This window comes from Engraulis encrasicolus, chromosome 10 (genome assembly GCF_034702125.1).
Source record: "Engraulis encrasicolus isolate BLACKSEA-1 chromosome 10, IST_EnEncr_1.0, whole genome shotgun sequence".
Lineage (NCBI taxonomy): Eukaryota > Metazoa > Chordata > Actinopteri > Clupeiformes > Engraulidae > Engraulis > Engraulis encrasicolus.
In genome coordinates this window covers 34,099,968-34,121,606 of record NC_085866.1, presented here as the reverse complement: position 1 = coordinate 34,121,606, position 21,639 = coordinate 34,099,968, and the positions used below count along the sequence as shown (strand labels likewise).

The window sequence follows — 21,639 nt, the reverse complement described above, 5'->3', positions numbered from 1 at the left end:
TGGGGGCTGAAACCTTGCTAAAGGCTGCAAACAACATGCATAAGCAGTTTCTAATTTGGGAAAGTGTAAAGGCAACTACAGCATTCCTCCAAATGATTCTTCTTACTAGTTTCGATTGAAATATTCTAAAAACTGCTTCACACTGAATTCGCTAAAAAGGCCTATTCACTGCTATTTCAAATGCCAAGCCTTTTGTGACACCACAAAGATTTTGGAAGGAAGTCAAGTTAGTAAAAAAGGATAAATACTCAAACCCACTACAAATGAGGGTATGACAACCAAACACAGGAAGCAAAAAACCCTGTCAATTTCTGGAAAAGCACATAGACTTGAAGTGAGTCGATTTTGTCTCCCAACTTTGTCCCTTTTTGCCATCTACGCAATCTGACAACTTCACTGCGAGTGCTGGCTTCGTTGTTTGCAATTGCCTTTGCATTGGGTGACATCACTAGGCAATTTGATTTAGATTTTTTGCATCAAAAGACCACATTTCAAGGGTGGAAACAGCCAGAATATTGATTCATGGGTTGACATGCGAGCAAGAATTAAGTTGTGACTTGCTACTCTCAGTGAACTCTCACAACAGGGTTTCTGGCCCATAGTCGATTATTGTTCTTCCAAGGGTGGGACAAAATGTAAATGTTACCACAACATTAGCCAGAAAGGATGAGAACAGAAAAATGGTCTATGAACAACACCTATATGACCACTCGATTTAGCCTATGTAATGTATAGGGAGATGATCACTTTTACAGACAACCCCCATTAGATGAAGGAACTATTGCATATGTTAGGCATTTACTTTTGCTTTGTTTACTTACAATATTGTATATCGAATATCGATTCAATACAATTGCATATTTCAACCTGAAATGGATGCAATTTCACTTAACACTTTCATCAAGTGCTTTAACTATAATTAAGTGACATAGTGACAATATTTATACTGCAAAAATATAATTTGTATTTAAGGTTGCAGTTGCATGTTTAAAAATGTAAATAAATAAAAAGCGAAATACATATATGTCATGAAAATATATTCTAAATGTAAATCACCATAGAGTCTCATTACCGAAATTGACAATCCTCATTACCGAAAGGTACTTAAAACATTGCGGTAATGAGAATGTGTATTGCGGTAATGAGATGGCTCAGCACAGTAATGCTAACTGTAACTTGAGTAATTATGACATAGCTAATTCATGACCATTGTTGAATTCTGAAAAGGAATACCCTATTACCAAGCAAGTTTAAAATGAAAAAAACTTTTTCATTTCGAAATATTGACTGATTTCGGTAATGAGAACCACTTTTGTCGTATTTGCATATTTTTTGAGACAAATTGTGACATTTTACAGGCACAAACAATAAGGCTGACTAATCATGTAGCCATCTTGAATCTCCTGTTAGTAGAGATGAATTGGAGGTAGTTTCAGCTCATATTGAAATTCTGATGGCTTTTAATTGTAGTTCTGAAATATATTGCGGTAATGAGAAGAAAAACTTGGGGACACGATCTTTTCTTGAAATATTCATTAGTGTTCATTATTTAGATTGCCAACAAGGAACACTTAATGAAACTTCAGACATAGACTAACACTCTTGTAGTGTCATTTATGTATTTTTAATTTTTTTATTATGTTTTACCCCAATTCAAAGACCAGAAATTTTGGTCGGGACACATTTCGGTAATGAGAATTTGCCTATAAAATGCATAAAAAGTGGAAAATAAAAATAATATTTTTAAAAATGAACTAGTGTGCCAGAAAGTACACGTCTTGCTCTACAGTCATGTATATTATCAAAATAATCTCTGTCATACTTAACCATTAAAAAGTCATTGCCATTGTTTTTTTTAGCTTCGTGAGAATCACCCCTCTGTTGTGCGTGTTGAGCCTTGTTTTCAACAAACGTGGCCCTTATAGTAATTAATGCCCCCTCCTAATATCTTTTTGCAATGTAGAAATAGTATTTATATAGCCCATTATCATACATGACTGTCATTCAATGTGCCAAAGAGAAAAGAATGAGAAGAAAACACACATTGTAGAAAAGCCCTATAGATAGTAGATAACCATCACCAAAGGCAGATGAAAATAAAGCTGTTTTTAATGTCTTTGTTGTCTATTTGTCCCCTCTGTGTCTCCCCTGCAGATCATTGACCCCGACATGCCCCAGGAGGGCATGCTGTATAACGGGGTGCCCATCCCCGTGCCCCCCATGCAGGTGCTGAACCTGGGGGAGACGCGGCAGGAGGAGGCCGGGGAGCGGCTCTACCTGGTGCTCTTCTTCGACAACAAGAGGACATGGTAAGAGGAGGAGGGATACATCATCTCATTGCACATACCATACAGCACACACATCATGTAGGAAATATCAATAACATGGTGAGAGGAAAGCAGGGGAAGAATAGTGTGGTGTGGGCTAAGATACCGTTCCACTGTAAAAACCTCTCAGCTGTATTGTGTGGTGTGGGGTAAGGATTACAAATCAGTCTTATTGCTGGGGCAGCCATGGTGTAATAATGGTAAAATTGGACTGCAGAATAAAAGGTTGTAGGGTCAGTTCCCAACCTTACCAGTCGTTGTTCCCCCCCATCCATGACTGAGGTGCTCTTGAGCAAGGCACCTAACTCCACATTGCCCCTGGGACTGTAACCAATACCCTGTAAAATAGCTGCAAGTTGTGATAAAAGTGTCCGTTAAGTGTAATGTAATGTAATGCTATTCGTGCGTGGGGCAATGATGAGTAGTGTGGGGCGTGGGTGCATGCATTCCAGATAGTAAAAGTCATCCACAATGCTAGCTACTGTACATTAGGGTAAGCTAAATCAGTCTCAAGTCAGACTGTAGTCATTGGATAATATAAGGCTAAAAGATCTTGCAGGTGGTGCTTGCTGGGCTGGCCATGTTGGCTACTTTTTATTACTGTTGAAATGTCTGCGCTGCAATCACATGCCAGTAGTGTCCTTGAACCATTCCACTGTGTGTAACCAGAAGTATATCAGTCTGCTGTGAAGGACCGATGTATCAGTGGAGGAAAAAAAAGCAGGGCTTTGTTTTGATGGTGTTGTTCTGCTTCTGTGTAAATGTACCCATGCAAACTATAACACTGCTTCCTACCTGCAGAAATGTCTTACCAGGGTTTATTCCATTCCCCATGTGCCTCTGTTTTAAGTTTCACTTAATTCCAAAACACAGTGAAACTGTCCTCTAGCTCACCAGGCTGAAAGGGTTTTTTTCCCACATTTTCTTTTGGTTTTTTAAACCCAGTAAGGCAAGGCCCCTGTTATGTTATTATGAGCTGTTACCAGAATGGCAATGACCAAATCATAATGTATTACTAAAGGCCCTGTGCACTGTCATGGTGGTGTAGTGCTAGTAAAGTTTTGTCAGTGCCTTATTACAGCTCTCTACTGGTGGAGCAGCGTGTTTTAATGGGCTACTCTGCTCACACTTGGTTTAGAGAGTTTCAGCTCATCCTCCTTGGAATAGTTTGTTACTCATTAATGTTTTTCCCTGTTTCTCTCTTTCCCTGGTCTGTAGGCAGTGGTTGCCGCGTGACAAGCTGACGGCGCTGGGCGTGGACGACACGGCGGACAAGTTGCGCATGATGGAGGGCCGCAAGACCAGCATCAGGAAGTCCGTCCAGATGGCCTACGACCGCGCCATGATGCACCAGAGCCGCGTCTGCGGAGATCACGGCTTCGTCGCCTCCAATTACCTATAGTACAACTCACTCTAGGGCTTCTAGAAGGCTCAGGACGTTCGGAAACCTTCTAAGAGTTCTAGAATGCCCTCGGAAGCACAGCACAATGGAGCAGAACACAATGCAGCACAGCACAGTAGAGTGAAGCAGAGCGTAGTGCTTCTACTTCCCACAGACAAACCGTTAGCCATAGCTGCTGCCATGGGTCCCAGCTCCCAGTGTTTCAAACAAACAATCTATCAAGAAAGATGAGAATGATGTTGCCAACATGCCTTTACTGCATCCCTCCGTTTTTCTTTTTCTTCTCTTTTTTTCCCGTATGGATTGAATTGAATGGATTCTTATGTGGTCATGAGGGACTGTCCACTCAGCCAAAGTCATGGTGGTTGGATTGAAATAATAGGGGATGCTGGTGTTTTTTTATGGACGGTTGCGTCTTGCTTTTATTTTATTTGACATTTTTCTTCGAGCATTCATTCACGTCTGTGGGGTGCACGATGATCAGGTCTGAAATGAAATGTGGAGCAGTAGCCGTTTGTTGTTTTGTTGGTCCTAGATGGCCCCCGTTTTTTTAAAGAAAAGTTTGGACAATGAGAATCGCCTGAACATCGAAAGGATCACTGCCATTTTCTTATTCTAGCTTTTTACTTTTTGACGTTTCACTAAAAAAGAGAAACCACTTTGTATATTGTAAAGACACTCATGTAAATACGTCTGTTTGTACCATATCAGATCTAATTTAATTTTTGCGCTCGTTTTTTGCAAATCAAATTCAGTCATCTGAAGGTATGAAGAAGTCAAGAGATATTGTACATATGTGTAAAGAATCTTAATTAACTGATTTGCTACAAAGTGTATTTTAGCTTGTCTGTCAGTTTGTGTGTGCATATGCACATTTCTACATGTACACCTGGTATGTGTATCTGCACCAGCGCGCACACAAGTCTATGGGCGAAATATCTATTCTCTCTCTTTTCCTTTTTTGATACACAGAAATGTAATTTATTTATGGACCGTTTAAAAAAAAGAGAAATAGAGAAATGAAATTATATATTGGTTTTTTGAAAGATTTGAAATAAAAATTGTTATTTAAGATAAACTATTGAATAGGGTTATAAAGACATACCAACCAAGGTGAGAGGTTGTGAGGTAGTGATGCTAAGATTTTTTTTAAAAGAGTAATATGGTAGGGTCTCCAATTGTGTGTTTTCCCCCCACATCCATTATAAAGTCTACCCCCAGAAACATAGAGATATGTATTTATTGTAGAAAGAGTTCTTGTTCCTGTTTCTACAGTGAAGCTTCGGAGCAATTTTATGCTTGTACAAACAGCAGATTTTACCTACTTGCCAAATAACCGGTCAAACAGTATTTTCTCATGTTGAGGGAAATAAATGTTATATTGAAACTACTTCCTTGGTCATGTCCTTTCTGGTGCTCTAACTCTCTGGTCATTTAGCCCGGACATTCCAAACTCCTGAGACGGTACGTTTTTCTGATTCCGTCACTTTTTTATTCAGTATTTGTTTCTTTTCCTTGTTTGAGAAACTAAGAGCGTTGCGTTTTGTGCAACTTCTACTATGAATGTATTAAGCAGCATCATTCCTATCCCCCCTACTGATAAAACAAACAGACTTAACACTATATGTGTCAGACGGTCCTCTCACTATCTTCACACATATTTCCTGTGTGATGAAGTCTTCTCAATGTGTAAAATGTTCCATTGAACATAACATACTGTGTGTCACAGAAGATTGTTTCTCAGGGGTGAGTTTCTCAAAAGAGAAGTTGTTAGCCTGTTAGCAACTTCGGTAGTTGCCAACAGAAAAATGCATTGAAAACAAAGTAGCTAATGTAGTAAGCAGCTTTGGTTTTGAGAAATTCACCCCAGTTGAGGATTTAAGCTGCATGGGAACACCCTCTGACAAATTAGCCTCAATCCCGTCCAAATTAATAAGTAATAACACTGGATTTTAGATTGGGTTACTGGTTAACCATGGCACTGCGCTTTCAGCCACATTCCCCATGAAGTTCTTTGAAGTGACGGGCAGAAGTTCAAGAGAGTTTTTAAGAACATGACAATAGTTTTTAAAAATAACTTTTATTTTTGCATACTCAACAAAATAAAATAAAAAACATGCCTGCTAAACTGCCTGTTAAGAACACTTAATATTATACTCAAAAGAATATGTTTGAAATGGATGTGGATTTTTGCTATTTACAGTACACACAAAGAACCTAGTTGTTATTCAGAAGAAAACAGGAAAGATTCTCTATTTTTTCCCCCAATTACTCCTAAACAAACCATTTTCTGTTTCCCTGACCTTATCACCCATTCTTTTTTGTCTCTTTCCTTCTGTTTACCCCATCCCAGGTACTGTCTCTCCCATTCTTTTTGTTTTTCAGTCTCTTTCCCTCTTTTTGTGTGACCCTGGCCTTGTCCCTGTTTGCATTTTCTTTTCCCTGTCTCTCCTTTCTTCCTGTCCCCTTTCTATTTTTATGTTTGTATTTCTCTCTCCCTCGTGCCCTTCTCTCTCTCTCTCTCTCTCTCTCTCTCTCTCTCTCTCTCTCTCTCTCTCTCTCTCTCTCTCTCTCTCTCTCTCTCTCTCTCTCTCTCTCTCTCCCCCCTCCTCAGTGGTGCATGGTGGTGTTGTGCCAGGCCTGCTGGTGTTGGTGCAGCATGGTCAGGTGGTTGTGGCAGAGGGTCCTCAGCTCCGTCAGCCTCCCCAGGAGCCGTGCGAAGCGGCGGGGTCGGGGCTCGCGCTCACGCCCGGGGCTAGGACCTGGGCTCTGGTTGGAGCAGAGGCGGGACAGGAGGTCTAGCACCTGCTCCTGGAGGCTCTCCACCCGCTCCACCGCCCGCAGCAGCGGCCTGTCTGCTCACACATGGGGGAAGACACACATGAGATGGGGTGAGTATTGGAGTGAGGAGTCCGCAAACTTAAAATCCTCTTTTCTTTGTTTTTTTTCTTTCATTCCATGGCAGGATTAAGTTTCGATGCAGTCGGCCTTTGTCCTGCACCCTTTCCTGGGATGTGCATAAGTTTCACAAGTGCGTAAGTATTGCCATACTGACCAGCGAGGGGAAATAATTACTAGGAAAGTAGGAAATAGGCCCCCTACCATAGCAAACTAGAGTAAAAAGCATATATGTATAGCATTGTTTCTTACTGGTTATACCACAACGCTTTGCCAGAGATGGTTTTGTTTTCGTGCAGTAATGTGCAACTTTCTAGAATGCTATGATCCCACTGAAGTGTGGCGGTGGCTCTGCGTTGTCAATTGGAAAACATGCCTGGCAAATGCTGGCTCATTTGCACTGTGCATTGAGGGCAGTGTTGACATTGTGTACGAGTTGTGCACGTGCATTTTCTTCGCCAAATAAACGATTGCAAATTTTTTAATTGTTTTTATTTTTTAATTTACCTTGAGCTTACAGGGCTTTCAGCCGAGAAGGGTGGTAATTTCTGATATTTACAATTACGTTCTCTGTCTGTTTGTGTAAACCTTCATATAGACAAAGAACAGCACTAGGAGTGAAGATAATCATTTTCACACTTTCAAAAACTTTTCAACATCATTTCTTTTTACGGAAGTGGTCATGGAATTTCTGTCTTTTGGGTCTGGAAAGTCATGGAAAATCATGGAATTGTATATCTGACTAAGAGTGGGAACCCTAAGCTGTTGACGCCACATGCCACTGGCTAAACTGGACTTGCCGTACCACAAATGCAGTATGCATGTATCTATTTGGACACTTCCATACATATAAAGATGCATGCTTGTAATGAGACTCTTGCAGCAGGAATTGAGCAACCACTGAGAAGGACAGTTTCATGTGTCTGTACTTTTAGTTTAAATAGTATTGCATGTTGGGGGGAAAAACTTGGGCGGAAAAAAAACCCAAAAACCCTGAATAAACCAATAATCATCACTCACCTCTAGCGTGCCAAAACTTCAGAGTGATATAATCACAACTAAGATATCCTCATAACAGAAAGCTAAATGCTGGCAAAACATGACCTCTTTCGTTGGGGGTGGGGAAAAAGACCACTTTGCTTGTACAAATGAGATCATTTGAAACTGTTATTTCCTGCACAAACAAGAGAGCAACACACAACTTTCACAGTCAGCATCAACAGTCACCCCACCACCACCACCACTGTATGAGGCTGAGAGGCGGTGTGAGGTTTTAACTGCGCACTCCAACCACATCACTAAAACACCAGGTGCTGCAGGGACAGGGGTGCGGTCACGTGCAGTTTGTGGCAGGATGGCTGCGCTGAGCACTCGCTCTTCTGCAACGAACACATGCACAGCTTGCTGGAAATGCATTTAAAGTGGCACTATGTAAATGTTGGTTGTTTTTTTTCTGACAAGACTCCCCCCTACTGGCCATGTCAAATATTCACTAGCCACTTCACTGTGTACCTATCAAGCAACAGACCATGAAGTCACACAAGCCCCTTTATCATAGCAACATCATCTAGTGAAAGCCCACCACAGAGGGACATCATTGTAATGTTACTGAAATGTTTTGTAGTCATCATGCAGCAACTGATTTATCTTATTTTAACTTAAAAACGTTGCATACTATTGATTTAGAGAGTGTGTTCTACAACCGTCCACAATTCTGAAATCCACATTATATTCTAGTCTTTAGAAAAACGATACTTGTATTGCTCCTTGCCTGACTAGAAGCAATGCTGAAAATGTTGCGTCACTAGGAGGGCGCGGCCTACACTAAGATGATGTTTACACTTATATGGATATTTTTGAAAACGCATGGGTTTTGGCCTCATATAAAAGTGAACAGAGTTTTATAAATCTCTGCTTTTAAAAGATATCCCTTTTTTACTGTATGTATTCATACAACATGAGGACAGGGGTATTCTAGACCGTTAATACATTAAACAGGGTTTTTTGGGGTTTTTTAATGTTTAAAAATTGTGCAAACAAAAGTGCAAAAATCAGCTGACCTGAGCAGAGGATGGCTGTGGCGGTGAGTAGTGCGTACTCCGCCTCCGTCACTGCTAGAGAGGCCATGCTGTGGAAGAAGTTTAGCACTGGGGAGAGCAGATCCTCACCTGACCCTGCTCACACACACAGACAAACAAACAAGCAAATACTTGTATGCAACACAAGCACAAATTAATGTGATACACGTGTATAGATGTGAACATCAATGCTTCAGTGCTCTTCACTGAGGCTAGTGTGCTCCTAAACCCTCCCCTCCTCCCCTATCCTCAATTCCTTTAGCCTCATGCCCTTTTTGTAAAGCGACCTTGGGTTCCATGAAAGGCACAGGGATTATGGACCTCTGTAATACAAATCATTAACGAGAATTGAGAAAGAATGCTAGTTATAGATGGATATAACAGCAAGGTTATGCATATGCCACACTAACATCATATGTAGGGCAACATGTAATCAACAGTCTGGACCTTTCTTCTGACCTAATTTTGTTGTGCAGCTGTAAATCAGTTGGATTATTGAAAGCTTTTCATACCTGAAATGTCCTCGGTATGGTTATTGCTGTTCTTCAACTCTATGGCTTTCATCCAACTAGGATTTGAGATGCTCATGTTGACTGGATAAAGTGCTGTGAAGAAAACGGGCTTAGAATACATGACTAGTACAAATACTAATGTATGTATTTCAACTAAGTAAAAACATCACATAAAGCATTTCATAAAAAGCACAACATTAATAAATGTGTGACTGTGTCTTTGTTACAAATATTTTCATAATTTGCATGAACCCCAGAGGGCCTTCCCTTTGTTTTTTTTCATAGTTATGTTAAAACATCCACAGTCCACTGGGGGGAGTGACACACAACATTTTCTTAAAAACACTTCACACAAAGGTCCTTGTAGCCATGCATAACACTGCTCCATGTGGTGACAAGTTTGACAGTATTTTGATTTAACGCAACAAAACGTTTCTTTAAAAGACCAAAAATGAAATGTTAAGTGAATCAATAAGTTTGACCTCAGTCCTCAAATCCTCTGGATCTAATTCCAGCCCAATGCCACAAGCTTTCACCATGGTGTCTTGACTGATGTTGTTGCGCAGAGCAGAGGACACTGTATCACTCCGATTGTCTTTTTTTTGTCATTTTTCTGGTGTCCTTTTGCGAGGCCCAAGCCCTTATGTGGTTCACTGGGGTCTATTAAATAGTTCTGCCAGTATAACCAACAGTCGGACTATAGGCGGCAGTCATGGATTCCATTGGGTGGGGCTGGGACCACAACATATACTGCAGGGGTGAAACAGAGAACTGCAGTGCAAAGCCTGACTGAATCCAACAGTTCCAACCCCATCGTCAGGGTGTCATAAATGGGTCAATGATGTTTTTTTAGAAACAGACATCAGGTGGTACAACTAACGCCCATATAATGATTAATAGGCCTAGTTGGTCATCAATGTATAAGTAATGACTATGCTTCTTAGATAATCCAGTAAAAACAAAAAATAATTTAATCCATATAGTACTGGCTTGGTTGCCTGGTTAACACCAGACCTAATCACAAGTGAGATTAGGTCTGGGGAGTTGCCTATTGTAAATTCCATAGGGGCCGGAATACTTGGCTATTATGACACACTGCCCTGCTCTCTGATTGGGCAGAGAAACTGTAAAGGTCGGAATGCTTGGCCATTATGACACAGATCCCATGATCTTGGACGTTATGAGTCATCCTCGCCATACTGTCTTTCAGATCGAAACGATTGTGTAGAACTAAAGGCAGTATGGGAGTTCCCAGGCTACTGGCTTGGAGTTGTTGCTGAGAATGTTAGGATGAACCTAACCAAGCAAGAGTAAAACATATACTGTAGTTTATTTAAATAATTTAACAAAATCGGAAGAATCCACTGTGAGGTGATATCAATTTGTATAATTAAGTAGGTTAGACATATTTGCACATCATCAGCCACCTTGGCCTTTGCCATAAAGCTGTAGCAAGCAGGCCTCGACTGGTAATCTGGCAAACAAATCACTTTCCTAGTGGGCCAGTTGCCCCTAAGAGGCAGATGCGAATGAGTTATCAATTAATACACATATACATGACACCATAGCCTACCTGTGTTACTAGCCCAGAGGTTCTGTGGGAACTGTAAATGAGCTATTGCTAAATACAAACAGTAAATGAGACTGTGGGGTACCTGTGTTAAAGGCAGAAGGGTTTTCTGTGAAATGTAGGAAATGAGTTATTACTAAATACATGACAGAGACTGTGAGGTAGGCTAGCCTACCTGTGTTAAAGGCAGAAGGGTTCTCTGTGAACTGCTGTGAGGAGAGTAGGAACATGACTTCTACAGATGCCCCCGAGAGGAGAGTGCTCTGGTCCACACAGTCCAGGAACTCAAACCCTTAGCAACACACATTAGCATTAGCATAGCACACATCAACATTAGCACTGCACAGTTTTAAAAAATAAATATTCTAGAGTAAACTTATACAGTCTAACACCAGTATTTACAACACTGTGGAGAGTCAAATTACTCTAAGAATGAAGTCAAAAAGTCAGTGTAAAATTTTGCAGTTTCAGTTTGCAGTAATTTCAACTATGGCAAGACGATTAGGGGAGAGCGGTTGGTTGTCACAAGTTATGGTTGTCACACTCGTCATATCTCAGCCTCTGAAGGTCGCTGATCAAAACCGTTGACAGAAATGTTTGTAATTAGTGTCAGAGGACATCTAAGTTGATATTGGAGGTAAAAACATTATATCCATGAGGTGAGACAACATGCGTTTTTCACATGAAAATGAATTTTTTTAGAAGTCTAATGTTTTTCTTCCCACTCATTGCACTCACTCATTTTGGCTGACATCAAAATCAGTATGGCCATTTGAAAATTTAAAGAGTAAGCTACCATTTGGTTTTTTTCTTAGCTATCCATGTGGGAGATAGACTCTGAAAGAATTAAACACATGAGTTGGGGTTGGTTGTCACACTGCTACCGCGGTTGGTTGTCGCAATACTTTTCATTGTATGTGGTGTTAGCCATAGCATGTGGTGTGTTACATTCAGTTTGTCCGTGACATACACTACATTTGCATTTTTAAAGTTCTAGAGAGCGTAAAAAGTAGCAAATGAATGAAATGAAACATTTCACTGTCTTTTAATAGTACTGATATATGGAGTAGGATTTTATCATTTAAAAATCTGTCATGTTCAACGCAACTTCTGACAATGAGAAGGGGAGGCTGATGCACAACATGCAGTAATAAATGCCTCAGAGCAGGGACAGAATACTGCACTGGCCTACTGGGCCTACTTGCCTTCTCATATTGCATTAAAATCCCACTTTTAACAAGTGTTTTTTTCAAATGTTCTCAGGGGACAACTCCCCACTTCCGGTCAACATAGACTCTCACACCTGGCGTAAAACCATAAATCGTTTTGTATACTAGCTACACCTATTAAGGGGGGCCTTTCTTGTTGTCTGACCCAGGGGCCCATGGAGTCCTAATCCATCCATCCTAACTCACCAGGCACACTTTTGAGGAAGTGGAGCAGCCTCTGACACTGGGAGGAGGTCAGGTCGCTTATTTTGTCCCCATGTCCCTCCACCAGCCACTCTGACACCTGTAGACAAACATACAGTACAGTACAGTACACATGCACGGGCCGCTTCACAACTGTCAGACAAGAGTAGAATTGAGAAGTCCATGCTGAAATGGTGTAATTGCAACACAGGCTGCCCAATAATGCATACACTGTAAAAAATGCCTGTTGAAATTACGGCAAAAAACTGTCAAATTGCAACAGTCAGTGACCGTAAAATGTAAAACAGTCTATCTCTGTACTAAATATGGCAAGCCACTATTTAGTCAAAAAGCGCTACATAACTTTATTTTTGACAGGTGTCATATGTAGAAAATACTGGACTGTTCTCTGTAAACGAAGATATTGGAAAATACCGTTAAGTGAGATGAAGTAGTCAAGAAACGGTACATAACTTTATTTTTCACTGGTGTCAATATGTAGAAAATACTGAACTGTTCACTGAAAAGAAAATATTGGAAAATACCGTTAAGTGAAGATGAAGTAGTCAAGAAACGGTACATGACTTTATTTTTCACTGGTGTACACATATGTACACAGCAAATTTGCCAGAGTTCGATTGATCAGAGTTAGACTGGTGTTCAGCCAAAATCTAAACATCAAGAGTTGCAGCAACACTACAGAGTGTTATTTGACTCCTCTGGATCCGAGTTGTTGAGCTAAGAGAGCTAGAGAGTTAATGTTTAACTCCCTTGAGAGTTATGAAAAACATGCCTCCCCAATTTTCAAATGTTTTGGCAACATGAGCAGCCATTTTTGTTGAGTCCCTTATAAGTGAACCAAACTCAATCCTCTGTTAGTGAACCAAATTGTGAACCAACAGACAAAGAACTCTGCTCTGCTTTTCTTCACATTGTGTATACTACAAAAAGTAGGTGCTCTTTCTGGTCGTGTTAGGCTTTTTGTCCTCTTTTAGTCCAATAGATCTCTTGTGATTGCACTTGTTCCAGGTGTAACTTGTCAAACCACTGATAGGCTGGATGTAACAGGCAGAGTTTGATGTCAACACGCTATTTGATTAGTAGCCATCAATGAGTATTAACTTAGAGTACAACCCTCTGCATGTGTTGTAGTTCATCCTGCGAAAAATTCTCCACCGCAATAATTTTTTCCCTTATTGGACTTTGAGGCTTTGCCATCAGAGTTTTCGATTGAGAGGCAAATTGACACGGTAAACCTCTTCAAAATTCAGAATATCTTTTTTTGCATTCCTCCTACCCAACAGAAAGCAATGGAGGTTATAATGAATTGAATATTAATTACTCCACAGAAAACATATTGCCTGTCTGCTTGGCTCCAGGTGCCTCCACGTTGTAGATTTGACAACAATGAAGCTGGCAACTGAATAAACTGTGCAACAGTTAAGGACTGCAAATGGCAACAGTCTGTCATTCTACCCCATCCAAATCAATCTATCAATCAATTCCTGCCCTCACCTGAGTGCTAAGGGCTGTCATGCAATGATTAACTTACTGCCTGCACCTGCCAAATGCTTCATCACTCGGGTCACATGGTTCACTTGAACATGTATTTAAACAGGGACTGTTGCATTGTACTGCTCACTGGTTGCTAGCTAGCTAGCTGGCTGGCCGGCTGCTGGCCTGCCCTCACCTCGCCGGCCCGGCTAGCAGGTCACGTTGTAAGGGTGGCTGCATGGTGGCTTGCTAGCTAGCTGGCTGGCTGGCTGGCTGTAAGGCCGGCTGGCCGGCTGCTGGCCTGCCCTCACCTCGCCGGCCCGGCTAGCAGGTCACGTTGTAAGGGTGGCTGCATGGTGGCTTGCTAACTAGCTTGTTTGTTAGCTTGCTTGCCCCGCTAGCTTTGGCCTTCATTTTCCTTAAGATTATTTTCAGGCCTTTTTTTAAAAAAAGAATGGTTTTGCATACCCTTCATTGATGATACTAGACTGGTCCACCTGCCTGCACTAGACAATCTGGCAATTGGGCATATATTTAGGTATCTAATTAAGTTGATGTTTATTGGACTCCAATGAGTAGAATCAGTCTAATCAGTTGTCTGTGATAGCAACTCTATAATTGGACTCACCTGAGTATAATCAGTCCAATCAGTTGTCTGATTGTAACTCTATAATTGAACTCACCTGAATATAATCTGTCCAATCTGTTTTGGCAACCACTGCTTCCATAATTTTACCGTAAAATGTAAAAAATAATAATACCGTTATTTATTTAACGGTAGGCTTTGGCAACCACTGCTGCCATAATCTTACCGTAAAATGTAAAAAGGAAATATACCGTTATTTTTTTAAAGGTAGACTTTGGCAACCACTGCTGCCAGCAATTTTCCGTAAAAACAACATTTCTTTTTTTACTGTGTATTAGATTTCTCAGTGGCTTTTTTATTTTATTTCTGTGGACACCTAAATTATCATGTACATGGAAGTCCTACTGCAGAAATAGTGTATAGTCACTTACCCTATATTGCACGTTATCCTGCATCCTATATCGCCGATGGGACTCCACAATTCTGTCTAGTATACACTTCTGATCCCTTGACAACCCAGGGGGGACCTACAAAGACAGGGCCTTCAGCAGTTATTCACAGCGGCAAACATCATGATTATAGTCCTGGTGGCACAGCAAACTCGGAATAGCTCCAGAGGAAGTGTGTGTGTGTGTGTGTGTGTGTGTGTGTGTGTGTGTGTGTGTGTGTGTGTGTGTGTGTGTGTGTGTGTGTGTGTGTGTGTGTGTGTGTGTGTGTGTGTGTGTGTGTGTGTGTGTGTGTATGTGCACATACTGTATACTGTATGTGTGTGGGTGTGACATGAACAAACACGGGTGTTGCACGCTTTTTTTTCTCCCTCCTCCTGAGTGTGCATGCGTGCATCAGTGTGAAAGCAACATAGAGTGGCCCATACAGTATACTGTGTGAAAGCACAACTATGAAGAAGACGCATAGGATTGCACACACACGCACAAATGGACAAATGACAATAGACAAATGGTGTGTCCGTGTACCCGTGGTGCTAGTCTGCTGGTGGAGGAGACGGTGCGTCCCTCAGTGCTGTCTTCATCCTCTACTGAGGGGCTGCAGCCAAGACCTCCCCCTCCTCCTCCTCCTCCTCCTGCTCCTCCTCCTCTGTCTTTGTGCTTGCTGCCCTTCTTCAGGCGTTTAGACTGGCACTGCACCTCCGTCAGCAGGCCTGCGGCATAGACAGACACAAACGCTAATCAACACTAATGTATTGTAATGTCCGTGTATATTATATTATAATATGTTATTATAATATAATATAATATAATATAATATAATATAATATAATATAATATAGCCAATTTCCCACATAATATCAATACATTAATCAATGTAGAACATAATACTCCATTGTCATTCAGTATGCTGTAAAAAAGTAATGAAATATATTGCAAAAACATTTGAAGGGAAACATTTATAAATATAGCACGAAAAGCATCACAAAACATGACGACATCATTGCTTATTTGTGATACCATGCAGATATACAGTCAATTGTTTATTGCACACATACAGTGACTGTAGCAGGTTTGTCTCATGTAAACCACAGATGGCATGTTTAACTAATGGGCCCTCACAAGGCACAAAGCTTGTGTTTCTGATGAGCAAAAGGGTTTTTTTTTTTTGGTTGTTATGTGCTTGGACAAGGAAAAACACTTGGGTCTATCCAAAGATCTACTATGAACATTTATTTGCAAATGTATTGTGTCCATCTGTTATTCAAGAATGAAGAGGCCAGACCATGAATAAAATGGGAAGTATAAAAGAGCTGAATAGCTCCTGGAAATGAATAAATCCCATGAATTTGTGTAAATAGCCACCACAAAACGAGACCGAAACACTCTACAGTTCAAAGGTCTCATTTCTGACTACCATACAATGCCAAGGATCTAATTGCTGTAAATCCAATAAATTGAAATGAAAGACCTATGCCACTGACTAATTAGCAAACTGCCACTGCCAATTTCTACATGCCTTTGTAAAGCTCACACTACCCTGGACTTTTCAGTACCTGAGTTTTTAGTTTTTTTCTTCAGCCTTTTCCGAGATCCTAGTCATTGTAATGGGGGCAGGCGTTTGTTTACATTTAAAAAAAAACATCTTGATTTATTCAACCAAAAGGTTATGCAACATCAGTAGACAACTAGCAAACTGTGATACCTTCTGGGATAATATTTGGAATAGGCCTATGTTAAGAAAGTTTATAATGTAAACAAAGTCTGCCCCCATTAGAATAGCTCAGAGCTCGGAAAGGGCTGAGTCGAAAAATGCAGGATCACCGAGTACTGACAAGTCAAGGGTAGCGGAAGCAATAAAACAGCATATTGAAATTGGCAGAAGTTCTCCTTTAACTAACATATTAGCGGCTCTGTGAGGGCTGTAGAGTAGAGAAGAGTATCATTCGTTGATCCCAGGGGGAAATGAAGGTGTGGCAAGTAGCATACATAGTACATACACAAATACAGAAGACATTACACACAAGACATTACCCACATCATTACACATACTGTATGAACTAACTAATTAACCAACGGATTAGTGGTCCTTCCCAACCATATTCTACTCTGTAAGCATGCCCTCTGCTCTGCACTAACTAGTTACAGTAATTAACTAATATGGTTCCCAGACTACTTACGCTCGGCAAACATGTCCATTGCTCTGCATTGGCTAACTAGACTGCCTGTGCAGTCGCCTTCGACTGCTTAAGGTATATCCCCGAAACGCAACGCTTCCAGTCCCCCATCATTCCTACCACTCCCGTCCACCTTTTCATAAACGTATATGATAAATACAAAATATTAAAGAAATATATTTAATATCTATACATAGATCAATGACGTGCATAGGCTTAAAACCAAATGACTATTGTGAAAATGAAGGAAAAAAATGGGGCAAATGGTAACACTGTTTTAATGGTTTACAGTGAATATACCACATTAGGTACAGTGTAATAACCATTGTAACAATATAATATCAGTGTAACACCATGTACCAATTTTGTACTACATCATGTATTTTTGTGTAAGTGGTATTACTTGGTATTGCATATTGTTACACTGGTATTACACTAGTATTACATGGTATTAAATATTGTACACTGGTTATTACACTGTACCTGGTATTGCATATTGTTACACTGGTATTACACTAGTATTACATGGTATCAAATATCAAGTACCTAATATGGTAGATTCACTGAAATGTTGAACTGTTAAAATAAGGTAGTACAGGGCAAATCAATCCACCCAGTCAGAAGTTAATGGCCAAATAAAAATGCCGCCATTTTGAAACTGTTGAGCTCCAAACTCAAATCAGTTAATGAACCTACCCTAGAGCATTAACACACCAAATCTGGGACAAATCCATCCGACTGGTCAAAAGTTATGAGTCAAACAAAAATTCGGCCATCTTGAATTCAGCCATCTTGAAAGTGTTGGCCTCCAAACTCGAATAAGTTCATGAACCTACCCTAGAGCATTAACACACCAAATCTGGGAGAAATCCATCCACCCAGTCAGAAGTTATGGGCCAGACAAAAATTCGGCCATCTTGAATTCAGCCATCTTGAAAGTGTTGACCTCCAAACTCGAATCAGTTCATGAACCTGCCCTAGAGCATGAACACACCAAATCTGGGAGAAATCCATCCACCCAGTCAGAAGTTATGGGCCAGACAAAAAATCGGCCATCTTGAATTCAGCCATCTTGAAAGTGTTGACCTCCAAACTCGAATCAGTTCATGAACCTGCCCTAGAGCATGAACACACCAAATCTGGGAGAAATCCATCCACCCGGTCAGAAGTTATGGGCCAGACAAAAATTCGGCCATCTTGAATTCAGCCATCTTGAAAGTGTTGACCTCCAAACTCGAATCAGTTCATGAACCTGCCCTAGAGCATGAACACACCAAATCTGGGAGAAATCCATCCACCCGGTCAGAAGTTATGGGCCAGACAAAAATTCGGCCATCTTGAATTCAGCCATCTTGAAAGTGTTGACCTCCAAACTCGAATCAGTTCATGAACCTGCCCTAGAGCATTAACACACCAAATCTGGGAGAAATCCATCCACCCGGTCAGAAGTTATGGGCCAGACAAAAATTCGGCCATCTTGAATTCAGCCATCTTGAAAGTGTTGACCTCCAAACTCGAATCAGTTCATGAACCTGCCCTAGAGCATTAACACACCAAATCTGGGAGAAATCCATCCACCCAGTCAGAAGTTATGGGCCACACAAAAATTCGGCCATCTTGAATTCAGCCATCTTGAAAGTGTTGACCTCCAAACTGGAATCAGTTCATGAACCTGCCCTAGAGCATTAACACACCAAATCTGGGACAAATCCAAACATCCGTTCAAAAGTTATCGCGTTAACACGAAAAACGTGACGCGGCGGCGGCGGCGGCGGCGGCGGCGGCGGACGCGGCGGCGGCGGACGCGGCGGACGCGGCGGCGGCGGCGGCGGTGCACGCAAAACCATTACATCCCCGACGCTCCGCGTTTCGGGGATATAATGAGCTAACATGGGACACCATAGACTACTTACACTCGGCCAGCATGCCCAGTGCTCTGCACTACCATGGGACCCCATGATACCACCTACACTCAGTGAGCATGTCCACTGCTCTGCACTGGCTAATGAACCACCATGCTCTGCACTACCATGGGACCCCATGAGCATGTCCATTGCTCTGCACCATAGGCTACTTACACTCGGCCAGCATGCCCACTGCTCTGCACTTCCTGAGTCGGCAGTCCTGGCACTTCCTCCTCATGTACATGTCCATCTCACAAGCCCCACCACTCTTGCAGCGGTACACCGCCTTCTTAGTCACGCTGCGCCTGAAGAAACCTACACACACATGTGCACGCACACACACACACACACACACACACACACACACACACACACACACACACACACACACACACACACACACACACACACACACACACACACACACACACACACACACACACATACGTACACACACAGGCATGTCACGGATCAGCTTATTGAGGCAATAACAACTTAATGAAAGTGTTTGAAAATTAGCCATGTGTGTTTAATTGATCAATCATTAACAATTGACTTATACGAAGTTAATCATGTGTTTTCATAATTTATAAAAACATTATATCATTACATCTGCACCTTAAAAATGTGAAAGTGTAAAATCATGTAACTGTGTAAAAGTGTAGAAGGACATTTTTTTTTCTTCAAAGCAGTATTTTGCTAAATCCAGCATAAGATGCCATCAGATTACTGTCATCAAACATTTGTCTTCCTGTCTGACCTTTGCACCCCTCACAAGTCAGGGCGTTGTAGTGGTACCCCGAGGCCTTGTCTCCACACACCACACACAGCTCATCCTGGCCCCTGACCCGGCCACCAGGACCCAGCCGGGGCCTCTTCATCAGTGGGTGCCCAGCCAGCATGGCCCGTCCCTGGGCAGGCACCTCCTCCAGGTCTGGGTCATAGTGGAAGTCTGGGCCCTGGGCTCCGCACGGGTAAGGGATGCTACACGGTTGCGTGGCCGGGGGTCCGTAGACAGAGAACTGGACGTTGACGGGGTTGTACTGCTGCTGGCTGAAGGGAAAGGCCTGGAACTCAGACTCCTGGAAAGAGTACGGGTCTACCAGAACATCTGCAGGGAGATGAGAGGAGAGGAGAGGAGGAGAGAGGGAGGTAGGGGGAGGAGTAGGGGTGAGACGAGAGGAAAGATAAAGAAGGTTGAGAAGAGGAGAGCAGAGCAATGGAGGGGCAGGAAAGAAATGTGGGGAGAGCAGAGGAGAGGAGAGGAGATGAAAAGAGAGGACAGGCCAGGGGAGAGGAGTAGAGAGGACTGACCAGAAGAGGAGAAGAAGGGAGAGGAAAGGACAGGAGACAAAAAGAAACCAAAAAACCCAATGGTTAGGGGAATTGGCGGGAGTAAAAGAAAGAGAAAGAGAGGTGGAAAACTGGACTTGAAGGCTCGGACCGTTGAGGGGGGCGAGGACACCAAATGCTATTATCAACAGTCACACTGGTTTAGAATCAAAAGTGCACTTGAGGAATGCCGGTCCTTGTCTGGAGCCCCCTTTGCGTGATTCATGGCTAAGTTAACGTGGGCTATGGTCCTTCTGGGACCTCATAAAAAAACAGTGGAGAAGGGGACCTTGTGAACTAAATTTGACTTTGGAAACAGGATGCAGCTGAGAGGTTAGCAGGGTTGTTTATGGTTTCATTTTTCCTTCTTTCATATTTCCTCACTTTTCTGTCTCTTTTCTGGTCGGTCCAACAAGTGAGTGTATGTGTGTGTGTGTGTGTGTGTGTGTATGCGTGTACAGCTTGTGCACGCTCACGTGTGTATATGTATGTGCATACATAAAGTACATGTTTATGTGTGGACTCGTCTGCTACTCGGCCATTCGTGCGTGCGTGCGTGCGTGCGTGCGTGCGTGCGTGCGTGCTATGGACCAGGATAATGTGAATTGACTGGGCCGTGACAGGCGTCTCAGGGGACGGAGGGCTTGGAGAGAGAGAGAGAGAGAGAGAGAGAGAGAGAGAGAGAGAGAGAGAGAGAGAGAGAGAGAGAGAGAGCGCTGCGATCTGAGGGCCACATCTCCACTGGGGGAACACATGTCACCACTGGACCCACTTCTAAGGAGCATCTGCATACCCAGGGAAGGTGTCATTCAGAGGTTTAATGCATGAAGACATACCGCCGGTTTACTGTTACCAAGATGGCAATGACCATGACCAAGTAGTAATGACTTACTAAAGACTTTGTAATGACACAGTTGTGTAGTTTTATGGTAGTATTTTCAATGTATAGTAAAGCGCTCCAGTTGTGGAGCTGTGCGCATTACAAGGCTATGACATGTGACATCATGAGCACAAGATATGTAGACCATGGTGGAAGTGTGTTATGTCTCGAGCCTAATGATTTTCTTTGTTTTCTATTCTCTCATACATACACTCATTCTTTCTCTGTTCCTCTCTCAGTTTTTTGTCCCTCAGCTACACTTGTCCCTCAGTCCCCTTTTCATCTTCACATTAATCAGTGCACACTCCCTAGTGGTACATTACATACATCTTCTCTACCTCTCCTCTTCTCTACCTCTCCTCTCTTCTCCTCTCCTCTTCTCTACCTCTCCTCTTCTCTACCTCTCCTCTCCTCTCCTCTTCTCTACCTCTCCTCTCTTCTCCTCTCCTCTTCTCTACCTCTCCTCTTCTCTCCCTCTCCTCTCCTCTCCTCTCCTCTCCTCTCCTCTCCTCTCCTCTTCTCTTCTCTTCTCTTCTCTTCTCTTTTCTTCATCTCTCTTCTCTTCTCTTCTCTTCTCTTCTCTTCTCTACCTCTCCTCTCCTCTCCTCTCATCTCCCCTCC

General features: G+C 42.1%; 2 protein-coding genes across 4 annotated transcripts in view; one reads left to right on the top strand and one right to left on the bottom strand.

Moving 5' to 3' along the window:
• brpf3b (bromodomain and PHD finger containing, 3b) overlaps nucleotides 1-5,119 on the top strand; it is a 28,741-nt gene extending 23,622 nt beyond the window's left edge. For all 3 annotated transcript variants that reach the window (XM_063208702.1, XM_063208701.1, XM_063208703.1), the window contains exons 13-14: nucleotides 2,155-2,309; nucleotides 3,546-5,119. In XM_063208702.1, coding sequence (XP_063064772.1) covers nucleotides 2,155-2,309; nucleotides 3,546-3,729 — 339 coding nt within the window. In that variant the 3' untranslated portion in view covers nucleotides 3,730-5,119. The remainder of the gene's footprint in view (nucleotides 1-2,154; nucleotides 2,310-3,545) is intronic.
• Nucleotides 5,120-5,798: 679 nt separating this feature from the next.
• Nucleotides 5,799-21,639, bottom strand: part of nr1h5 (nuclear receptor subfamily 1, group H, member 5) — a 25,220-nt gene continuing 9,379 nt past the window's right edge. Inside the window, exons 3-11 of the mRNA XM_063208700.1 lie at nucleotides 19,567-19,917; nucleotides 18,981-19,121; nucleotides 15,254-15,438; nucleotides 14,711-14,806; nucleotides 12,203-12,299; nucleotides 10,963-11,079; nucleotides 9,218-9,310; nucleotides 8,688-8,801; nucleotides 5,799-6,584 (exon numbers count right to left, since the gene is read on the bottom strand). Of these exons, the coding sequence (XP_063064770.1) occupies nucleotides 6,340-6,584; nucleotides 8,688-8,801; nucleotides 9,218-9,310; nucleotides 10,963-11,079; nucleotides 12,203-12,299; nucleotides 14,711-14,806; nucleotides 15,254-15,438; nucleotides 18,981-19,121; nucleotides 19,567-19,917 (1,439 nt within the window). The 3' untranslated portion in view covers nucleotides 5,799-6,339. The remainder of the gene's footprint in view (nucleotides 6,585-8,687; nucleotides 8,802-9,217; nucleotides 9,311-10,962; nucleotides 11,080-12,202; nucleotides 12,300-14,710; nucleotides 14,807-15,253; nucleotides 15,439-18,980; nucleotides 19,122-19,566; nucleotides 19,918-21,639) is intronic.